This window comes from Oryzias melastigma, linkage group LG9, assembly GCF_002922805.2.
Source record: "Oryzias melastigma strain HK-1 linkage group LG9, ASM292280v2, whole genome shotgun sequence".
Classification (NCBI taxonomy): domain Eukaryota; kingdom Metazoa; phylum Chordata; class Actinopteri; order Beloniformes; family Adrianichthyidae; genus Oryzias; species Oryzias melastigma.
Genome location: NC_050520.1, coordinates 13,860,375 through 13,871,654, shown reverse-complemented (window position 1 = coordinate 13,871,654; position 11,280 = coordinate 13,860,375). Strand labels below are relative to the sequence as shown.

Here is an 11,280-nt window from a genome sequence, read left to right as displayed (position 1 = left end):
TTAATTTTGCAGAAACTACGTCCTGGAAAATGACAGTTTGTTTTTTTAACCTATAAACTGCATAATCATAATCAAACAAGCACTGGGAACGATTTTTCCACAGATCAAAAGATGATCGGAGTGGAACTTTACACAGTAAACAGAGCTGCTCAACTTTGATCTTGTTGACATTCTGTGATGATTACAGCTTTTTAGCTAAGTTTCTTTCTGTCATTTTGGCGCAATGAATGATGAATTTGGACTTGAGCCAGCAGTTCAAAAGATCTTCAGGAAATCAAATAAATCAAGTGAGGAAGTTCAAACGTACAGACTGTTCATCATAGTGGTTAAAAATGTCCAAAAATGACTTTTCTTTCTTGTGTAATGATGGGCTTAAAGGTTCAATGAAAATCCTGTTTTTGAGTTTTTTCAGAGATTTTGGAAACAGAGGCTTCAGATCTACATGAAAAATTGCTTTTTAAGACATTTAGGTTGTGGGATTTTGGATAAAAACTATTGGGAATATTTTGTTTTTTAATTTAAAAATGGTCATGGGGCACCTGAAGAAGAGTTTTTTTTTATATAAATCCGCCCTGCCTATGCTAATCATCCTAGTCTTTAGTTCTCCGCCGATCAATTTTGAGTATTTGGGTATTTTGTTGAGAGAAAATCTTCCGTTTAATTTCCTTTTAGGAGTCTTTAATTGGACATTGATGTCTGTTTGTAAATGAGCTGGAAAGTGTCTTTTCACTCTGATATTTTTTCTTTCAAATACCTACATCAAACTCATAGAACTGAGAGCTTAAACGTGACAGAAGACAATTACGTGAAAAGTTCCAACAACCTCTCGTTTACCTCAGAAGTTTATCCTGCAAAAAGCATCTAGCATTCTAGAAGGATCTTGGTAAATGTTGTCTATGAATTCTTCAAGTTTAACCTAATGTGAATGGCTGTTACTATGCTGAAAACTTTAGAACATTGGTGTCCAAAGTGTGGCCAAATTTTATCCACCAAAGGTTATCTTCTTGCCTGCCAAGTCGTGGCTGTGGAAGCCGCGGAGTGTTTAAACCCCTTACCTGTTCTCCATTGTTTCTCTATGGCAGGGGTCACCAACCTTTTTGAACCTGAGGGTTACTTCATGGTACCGAGTCATGCAAAGGGCTACCATTTTAAAATAACACATTTTGCTTAGTTATAGTTAGTTAGAGACTCCTCTATGTAAAGACACTGATTTCTCACCATAATTATTAACAATGACAACAAGCTAGGAAACAGATATCAATATTAAGAACTTTATTAATCTCAGTGATTGTTATATTTTCAGATGATCACTTGCATTTCATGGAAAAATGTCCCATTTCCATTATGTTGTTCCATGTTTATCAATTATGCAATGTTAAAGTAAAGTTTTGGTTTTTTTACAAACAAAACTATTGAAACTACATGATTTAGTTAAATACCAAACAGCACAAGTTCTTTTCAAAGCGTTCAATAAAGTCTTACCAATTCATTTACAAAACCTATTTCTTTTCAAATATAATCTGAGGGTTGACAGAATGTTTAAATTACCATTAATAAGAACTACCAGAAAAAGTTTTTGTGTGTCTGTGTCAGGGGTAAAGTTATGGAACAGTCGAGGTGATGAACACAAGCAATGTCAAAACATTCACATCTTCAAAAAACACTTTACGAAAAATGGTTTGGTCACAGTATAATGGGTGTGGAATTTAAAGGCCTCTTGCGGTGAAAATCGTGATGTTTCTTAAACTGCAATAAAACATTAGTATTTATGTCACAAATGAACCCCCGTATAATTATTTTGTCACCCGCGGCCCAGTGCACTCTCTTCAAGCGTTCAAAGATAGCGCGGTCGCTCAGATTTTGGGCAGCCACCAATAAGTAGGTCATAGGTCGTGTGACGTCAGTACAGGAACATCCAGCTAGATCCGCTAGTGTTGTGATGACTTTCTGGGCATGGAATTACTTAACATAATGCCTTTAAAGGTGCCAAAGATAAAATATTTGTTCTTAATAATGTGTGTTACCTTAATTAATACAAAATCAAAACAACTAAATCAAACCATATTCTTTATTTTCTCCATTTATTTCATGACAAGCAAAAAATATTACATTTGGCCCGAGGACCGGGATCCCATTTAGATTTTGACCCTTTGAGCGAAAAAGTTTGGGCCGATTTAGATGAAAGGGGTTAAAAGGAGGCATTTGTCCGACTTTATTGATCAACCTGAAATCAACTTCTGTGTGGTTTTAAGAGAATTGTTTTGGGGCCTTAAAACATAAAACGCAAGAAAATTTGAAAATATTGATTTTTAGAAAAACTGATACTAATTTTTGGTAAAAAAAAGAAATAACAAATATAAGACGACAAGAATCGTTTTTGCTGACATGAGAATCATAAATCTCATCACTATTCAGTTCTGACTGTTGTTTTTTTTTTCTCAGCTGGGACACTTATAAGAAAGGAATTCCTCACTGTGTGAAGGCTGACACCCTGAAATCCCTACCTCCAGATGATTGCTTCTCCTCACATAGAACTGCAGAGTTCATGTGCACTGCAGTTGCAGGGTGAACCTCTCACATCACATAATTTCAGATCAGATCTCCGTCCTCAAGAATATCCACATGAAGGTCATATTTCAGGCACAGGAAGTGACTGTTGCTTTTTCCTCCAAGGATCATAGAGCTGGAACTGGAGGAGTTTGCTGAATGCAAAAAAAAGTGGACAAGCATTGAGGACATAGAGCACCTGTACAGGTGTCATATCACCAACATGTCTGGTACCGTCGTGTTTTTACACACAAACTGATTCTTCAGTGCAAACTGTTACATATGCCACTAATTCAGCTCAAACTACTGATCTAAACCTAGAAGGAGCAGCATAGTCTTACTTTAGCCTTTAAGAAATTTGGATTTGCATTCAGGACCTTCTTTTTAAAAATAATATGAATTGTCTTTTTTGGCACAAACAAAAGAATTTTTGCTTTTAACTCATAAAAGGTCAAACTTTTTACTTTTCATATAAAATCTGTTCATTCTGGAGGTAGAGTTGAACAAACAAGACGTCTTCAGGTCAACAGGATGTAAAAACCTACATAGTTTATCATCTATGTGAACCTCAGACATCAATTTATACATTTAACTAATCTAAATTAAACAAATGACAATTAATTAATCCTTACTTCAAAAAAATTATATTTTATTATTATTTTTCTTGTTCTTTTTTCCCTCTTTGTCCTCAGTAGTCTTCCACTGCTGGGTTTTGTTATTTTAGTTTGGGGTTGGACCTTGCCAGTCTTAGTTTGCTTTGCTTTTTTTTTTAGGTAGTTTTAGTTTGTCAGCCAATAGCAGGGAGCTGGTGGTTCAGCAGTCTTCCAGATCTAGTCTGCTCTGTGTTTGCGCTCCAACCTGTTCATGGCTTAATGCTATGCTTTCTTTTCCAGACTATGCCATGAAGCACTGGCGTGAAGATGCATTCTTTGGTGAGCAGTTCCTGAACGGTCTTAACCCCATGTTGATCCGACTATGCAAAAGCCTGCCAGCCAACTTCTCTGTCAGCAAGGACATGGTCTTCCAGGGTGGTCAGTGCTCTCTAAGTTCTGAGATGGAGGTAACTCGAGCTACAACCACACCGCTGGAGAACTTTCTAGTTTCTTCATCAATCACGATCAGGTGCTGAAACTCAACTCAACACCTGGGTCTTAAGCTAATGCTTCTGAAATCTCCCACAGAATAACAACATATTCCTGTGTGACTACAAGATTCTGGATGGAGTGCAACCAAACACCATCCAAGGAGTGAAGCAGTACCTAACGGCTCCCCTTGTTCTGCTCCACAGGAATGGTGATAAGATGATGCCAATCGCTATTCAGGTGAATGCAGGTCTGAAATAAAATGCTTGTTACATTTGTAGGTCTGACTCCATTCATATAGGGTGACAGAGTTGTTTATCCAGTTAAAATATAGTACACCAAAGATGAGCCAAAGCAAACAAAATACGCGAGCACATGTGGGGAAATTAGTTAAACTAAAAAAAAATGTCTGTACAATAGATTGTTTTTACAATTTTTGTAAATATATTAGATACTGGTAGATCTCATTTTAATCGGTTCAAAAAGAACTGTGCTCACCTCATCAGATAAAATAGAACTGGGTCTTCTATATATTGTTTGCATAGATCAGGTGTGAAATGAAGTTTTTCAGATCTCTAAAAAATAATGAACAAGAGATGTCTGGTTCTGCCAGGGCGGGTGCTAGTACTTAACCCTTCAACACCAGAGCTCCAGTGTTTGTGCTCTTTGATTTATAGTAAGTTTTCAACTGTTAACACGATCAATTCCAGTAGATTCTGAAGGAGAAAAGTGGCTAAAGCCTACTAGATTTATGAATCTACTGGAATCCACTAGAATCTTTAGTACTCAATGAGCTTGTCTTTGACAGTTGGAAACACTGTTTAGTGAAAGTGCTGTGATCTTATTGAAAACATTTTTCTACTCATTAATGATTCTTTATAAAAAAGTATGAAGCCCAATGTGTCAAAATGCATGGAGTCGGACACCCAAGGAGAGCACACTGAGGGCTAGATATATACAGTCTATTGGAGCTAAAGATGGTGTGGAAACTTTGTTGCTGCCAGATAAACAGGACAGCTTGTAACACACAAGAGAGTTATTGAAGGTCAAATCAAGAGTTGACTGATAGGATACCAATATGGAGATTGGGGGCAGCAGGGAATCTTGTGAAATCCAGGCTAGGGTCATACACGTGGGATCCAATCCAGAAATGCAACACACCAGAGGAACAGATTTGAATCAGTATCCGGGGAAGGACAAGGGGTCAAAACCAGCAGGATGGAAATGGGTAAGCATAGGCAGGCTAGGGCAGGATGGGGCAAGCTTGAATAGGCTTGAGCAGGCTTGAGCAGGGTGGGGCAGGATGGGGCAGGATGGGGCAAGCTTGAAGAGGCTTGAGCAGGCTTGGGCAGGATGGGGCAGGATGGGGCAAGCTTGAAGAGGCTTGAGCAGGCCTGAGCAGGCTTGAGCAGGCTAGGGCAGGATGGGGCAAGCTTGAATAGGCTTGAGCAGGGTGGGGCAGGATGGGGCAGAATGGGGCAAGCTTGAAGAGGCTTGAGCAGGCCTGAGCAGGGTGGGGCAAGCTTGAGCAGGCTTGAGCAGGCTTGAGTGGGCTTGAGCTAACGCAGAAAGCACAATAAACTGGCAAGGTGGATAAGAAGGAAAGAAGCTTAAGTAAACCAGAGCTCAGCTGTGTGGAATCAGCAATCAGGAAACAGGTGTGAACAGGTGTGGAAAGCCAAGAGGGCCAAAAAACCCACAGATCCTGATACAATGAGACAATTTCTGTGTGATATTGGGTTTTATAAATAACATTGACGTTGAACTGTTGTGTGAGCGTTTTTTGTCATCAGCGGGAATGATCTGTACGATCTTCTCGTGCAGCTGAAGCAGAAACCTGGGAAGGACAACCCCGTCTTTCTCCCCACTGATAAGGATGACTGGCTGTTGGCTAAAGTGTTTGTGAAAAGTGCAGATTTCAACCTGCATGAGCTCAACTTTCACCTGTTGCGCTCTCATTTGCTGGCGGAGGTTTTTACAGTTTCCACCAAGCGCAACTTCCCCAGAGTACACCCCCTGTTCAAGGTACACGGAGAAGTTTTCTTCATTGGATTGTTTTCTACAGAAGTGAATGATGCAATTCAAACATTACCCATTGAAACAATGTCTCCTCTTTTGTTCAGCTTCTCATGCCTCACACACGCTACACTCTGCAGATCAATGTCTTGGCCCGAAAACTTCTCATATCAAAGGAGGGAGTTTTCACAAAGGTGTGCAGATGCAGCCACAGATAAAGGCTGGAATCATTCCCTAACTGTTCTGTCACTGCGGTGCAGTTCACAGCTTCTGGAGGAAGTGGCGTGTGGACCATCCTGAAGAGGTCTTTCGCTGACATGACATACAGGTCCCTGTGCATTCCTGACGACATCGCTGACAGAGGCTTGGAACACGTGCCGAACTTCTTCTACCGAGATGATGGACTCCAGCTGTGGAACATCATCAAAAGGTTCAACAACCAGTAGCTAGACTTCTTTGACTCTATGGAGATGGACCTCGTCTGGGTTATGCTCTTTGATTTACATAAACTTTCCAAACGTTAACAAAATAATTCCAGTTGATTTTGAAGGAGAAAAGCGGCTCGACTATCAGCACCGAAAGGAGGAACCGACTGCAGCAGCTTCTTTTGGTTTTGGTAGAGCCGCGTAAATCATAATGGTTCCTACTTGGAACCAAATTTTGATATTTCTGAGACATTCCGACACATATTTTTCAAATTAGTATGTTTAAAAAACTGGAGAAAACTAAAACAAAAATAGATAAAATGTGTTTCTTTTCCCTATCTGCAACATTTCCTGTCAGCACTCTATAACTATTTGGACTCAAAAATCCCAATCACTAAAGAACAAGAAAAAAGGAATTCTTGCAGTTTAAAGATGACATAAATCTGAAATAAATCAAAGTGTCCTCTAAGGTTTGTGCAGGACGTTCTCCAGCACTACTACCACAAGGATGAAGACGTCAGGAGTGACGGAGAGCTGCAGGCCTGGATTAAAGATATATTCAAACATGGATTTCTGAGTGAGAAAAAGAATGGTTGGTAAATTCTCCTCAAAGCATTAATACTGATATCACTCTCGAGTGATCTGAACGCCTCACTGTAAATGCAAATATTTTTGTTTGAATTCCAAGGGGTTCCACAACAATTTGACACTTTGAAGGAGCTGGTCAAGTTTGTTACCATGGTGATCTTCACCTGCAGTGCGCAACATGCAGCAGTGAACTCTGGACAGGTAACTCCCTCCATGTCACGTCTGGACGCTGTAAATACTGGAGTGAGGTCACAGATGTCCTCTGATGACCTCTTCTCTTCTTCTGTAATGCCTTCACTGCAGTATGACTTCTGTGGCTGGATGCCCAACGCCCCCTGCACGATGCAGACTCCCCCACCGACCAAGAAGGGGACAGTGACTGAAGCTACGATCCTGAATGCACTTCCTGACATCAAGACCACCGTTCACAGTTTGGCTACCATTTGGCTGCTCAGTAAAACAGGATTTGATGCAGTAAGTTGGTAAAATTCATTGAATCATAATTTTTCATGTTTTGATGGTCAGTACTCTCAGCGGCCACTTTATTAGGTCCACCTTACTAGTACCGGGATGGACCCATTTTTCCTTCAGAACTGCCTCAATCCTTGGTGACAGAATCAACAAGGAAACACTCCTCAGATGTTTGGTCCATATTGACATGACAGCATCACACAGTTGCTGCAGATCTGTCGGCTGAACATCCTTGAAGCCAATCTCCATTTCCACCACATCCCCAAGGTGATCTACTGGGTTGAGATCTGGTGACTGTGGAGCTCATTAGAGTCCAGAGAACTCATTGGCTTTCCATTACACAAATGCGCAAAACTTTATCAAACTTCTAGAGATGTCATAGAAACACAACTATGCAATGACACAGTTTCCATTAGATCATAATTATGCGAATAAACACAAACCAACTCACACAGAAGTCATTCAAAACCAAGGTGATGAATGAGGACAAGTATTGTTTTAAGTTGATTCTGTTAAAGAACAACAAGTGAGCATTTTGATGACGTCACAGCAGTACACAGCGTGTATCATGCAGACAGACCATTAACTCCAAATATGTCAATAAGCCAGACACAGATGCATGCGAAAAGCCAGTTCAGCGGTATTTAACTCCCCCTACAACAATTTTTTCAAATTTTCTTTAAAGATTCCCAGTGGAGTTCTAATTAGAACTGTGAAGTTTTTAACAAAAAAAATCCACATCCTAAATGTCTTAAAAAGCAAATGTTCATATTGATCTGAAGCCTTCTTTAAAAAAAAAAATCCTGTGTGGGCGTGGCTTATGGTGTTGAGCCGCGTAACCCCGCCCCTTATCCCCCCAGACATGCTAGCGAGACACAGACTTTGATAAGCCCATGAAAAAATAAAAATAAAATAAAAAATGATCATTTAGCTGCATTGCAGCAGCAGCAGCACTAGCTGGAGCTCAGAACTGATTTCATGCTAGCACACGCTGATTGATGAATTTATTTGAACTAGAAATCTAATCAAATGCCAGAATACAGAAAGGGTCTCATTGTGCATCATGTTCTAAATGTGTGCAGACAGTGGTGACGTTTTTAGATGCAGACGAAGGGTTACGTTCAGGAGAACGGTTCCGTTGTCCAGTTAAACCATCCGGTGGATCCTGAGCAAAGCAGCTGTTGCAGAGCCGCTCCGTTATAGCTGCCTGTTGCTGCTCGTTGCGGCCCGCGGCTGCTCCAGGTCGCCACCGGCCTACTTTCAGTTTCAATAAATACGTAAGGCCAACTTAAAAACAAACCGCGGTTCACTGCATGAAGGGGAGCCAACATGAATTTATATCACAAAATAATAAAAGCTAACATCAGTCTGGCCTTTCGCTGAATTACAATCCTTTACAGCACAGAAGTGGGACGTTATACGTTATATCCAGGATCTACAGCTACATCCGGGCTATCTAGCAACTGTGACATATGAAAGTTTCACGAATTCAAACTGAGTTTTTCTTGGGGACTTTGATTGACAGCTACTTAAAAGAAAAATCCTCGAAAATGCAAACACAAGAGGATTTCTTCTTATATTTTTTCTCTTTGAGAAGAAAAATGCCACACATACATGTTAAAAACTCAAAAAACAGGATTTTCATTGAAGGGGGACTTTAAAGAATAAATGTTCTAACAAGTAAGCAGTTGGTGCCTTTTGTGCTTGATAGCACAACAAGAAACGTTCCTGTTTCTGTCACGGCACAAGCGTTCTTCATTATCTATCAAGGGAGACGTCGACGTCTTATTAAGCCATGGAGCGACAAGCGTGGCCACTCCCAAGTGAGGAATGAAATGATTGTGGGACATCTTGATTGGTGGTTTTATAAAGAAGCTGTGGATTCACCACTTCCACATGACACACAGCTTTTACTGAGCTGTGGTGCACGCTGTGCAGCCAGTCCCTACCAAGTGCATTTAATCTGAAAAAAGTGTTTCTGTTGCAGTTTTGTGTTCACTTTGATGCACCCCAAAACCACCTCCTCCAAGTGCAAAACCTTTTTTCAATAAATACAATGTTTTTTTTAATGGAGGTGTTTCCACTAAGCAAATTTAATATCACAAATCCAATTTGACCAATTTCATCGTCAATAGATACTCAGCTGTTGTCATGTTCTAGAAACCAGTCTGAGATGATTCCCGCTTTATGTCATGGAGTCTTATCCTGCTGGAATTAAGATGGAACACTGTGGTCATAAAGGGACGGACATGGTCAGCAACAAAACTCAGGTAGACTGTGGGGTTGGAACCATGATCAGTTGGTACCAAGGGGTCCAAAGCGTGCCGTGTGCTGACCCATTAACCCACCACCACCAGCCTGAACCATTGATACAAGACAGGATGGATCCATGCTTCATGTTCTTGATGCCAAATTCTGACCCTACCATTGTTATGAGCTCAGAGATGCTCTTCTGCAGACCTCAGTTGTAACCAGTGGTTATCTGAGTTCCTGTTGTCTTTCCATCATCTGGAACCAGTCTGGACATTCTCCTCTGACATCAACAAGACATTTCAGCCTACAGAACTGCTGCTCACTGGATATTTTCTCTTTTTCTGGCCATTCTCTGTAAACCCTAGAGATGTTTGAGGGTGAAAATCCCAGTAGATCAGGAATACTCAGACCAACAACCATGCCACATTCAAAGGCATTTCAATCACCTTTCTTCTCCATTCTCATGCTCGGTTTGAACCACAGCAGATCGTCTTGACCTTGTCTACAGGTCTAAATGCTTTGAGTTACTGCCATGCGATTGGCTGATTAGAAATGAACCTTAATGAGCAGTTGGACAGGTGTGCCTAATGAAGTGGCCGGTGAGTGTACTGTATTTGTAAATGGACTTTAAAGACAATCAATGAACACAAAGGTCAGCCTGGTTTATAAAGGTCTTTTAGATTCTGTTTTCAGAAAAATGTTGATCTCATTACAAAACAAACTGAGTGTGTCTGTTCTGGTCAGCGCTACCTTGGTAACTACGTGGAGGAGCACTTCACCGAAGAGTTTCCTCGACAGAAGATCAAGGCCTTTCAAGACGAGCTCAGCCAGTTGAGCAAAAAGATTGAAAACAGGAACCAGAGTCTGGACGTGCCCTACAAATACCTGGACCCAAGTCAGGTGGAGAACAGTGTGTCCCTTTAAAGGGCGGGGGGGGCTTTACCTAATTATGTGATTCTCCTTTCTGCTTTTATTTCTTAATTGTTTGCATAATAATTGATGTTTTTGTGAATCGACTGCATTAGTCCATGTTAACATGATCACTATTTGGAACCTTTTAAATTACTAAATTCACATAAGATCAGTCATAGATGTTTAATTAAAGGGGTCTGAAAAAAATATTGTAGTCAGAGTCCTGAGAAAAGGACCAACATCATCTTTACTTCAACTGCAAATGGAAGCAATTTTAATCTAATTTTTACTAAGTTGTAGGTCACTTCACAAGAGTTCACTACATCCTCTCTTTCTGCTTCAGAAACGAGCCATCAGAATTATACATAAAGACGGTTATCTTGATCACACTAACAATGTATTTTATCAATCCAGAATTTTAAAACTGTATGATCTTGTTGATCTTTACACTGCACAGTTACTATACAAAGCTAGTGGGAAAAAAACATTACCGTACAATATCCAGAAACAGTTCTTAGAAAATGAAGGAGGAACAAACTGAGAGGATGCAGGAACTTCAAGGTCAGATTGATAAGAACCACAAAGAAAAGTTTCTGTGTTTCTGTGTGGAACTAAACTCTGGAACAAGTTAAGTAATGAGCTCAAACAATGTTCAAGCATTTATAAATTCAAGAAAATGGATAAAGAAACTCTAATCTCACAATATGAAGATAAGACGAAAAGATCAACTGGTGTTTGAATAACTCCAAATGTCTGAACTTGAATGTGATGAAATAATCAAAGATTTTTCAAATGTAATCAATGAGTTTTATGTCATGGAATATTCAGTAATGATTACTGAAAAGTTTAAAATCACTATGGTATTAATTTTATTTACTTGATCCAAAATATGTAGCAATGATTACAGGATTATTGTAATTATGTGTTCTAAAGATAATCAGTGATTATTATAAATTGTGTGATCAATAATGTTTACTGAATATATA

The 11,280-nt window shown here is 39.8% G+C and overlaps 1 protein-coding gene across 2 annotated transcripts in view; it reads left to right on the top strand.

Moving 5' to 3' along the window:
• The window catches only part of LOC112137720 (polyunsaturated fatty acid lipoxygenase ALOX15B), a 14,232-nt gene extending 3,358 nt beyond the window's left edge, over window positions 1-10,874 (top strand). For both annotated transcript variants that reach the window (XM_024260166.2, XM_024260165.2), the window contains exons 5-15: window positions 2,443-2,565; window positions 2,674-2,777; window positions 3,441-3,607; window positions 3,729-3,869; window positions 5,454-5,654; window positions 5,753-5,839; window positions 5,906-6,075; window positions 6,541-6,662; window positions 6,759-6,859; window positions 6,962-7,132; window positions 10,127-10,874. In XM_024260166.2, the coding sequence (XP_024115934.1) occupies window positions 2,443-2,565; window positions 2,674-2,777; window positions 3,441-3,607; window positions 3,729-3,869; window positions 5,454-5,654; window positions 5,753-5,839; window positions 5,906-6,075; window positions 6,541-6,662; window positions 6,759-6,859; window positions 6,962-7,132; window positions 10,127-10,306 (1,567 nt within the window). In that variant the 3' untranslated portion in view covers window positions 10,307-10,874. The remainder of the gene's footprint in view (window positions 1-2,442; window positions 2,566-2,673; window positions 2,778-3,440; window positions 3,608-3,728; window positions 3,870-5,453; window positions 5,655-5,752; window positions 5,840-5,905; window positions 6,076-6,540; window positions 6,663-6,758; window positions 6,860-6,961; window positions 7,133-10,126) is intronic.
• Window positions 10,875-11,280: the final 406 nt, after the last annotated feature.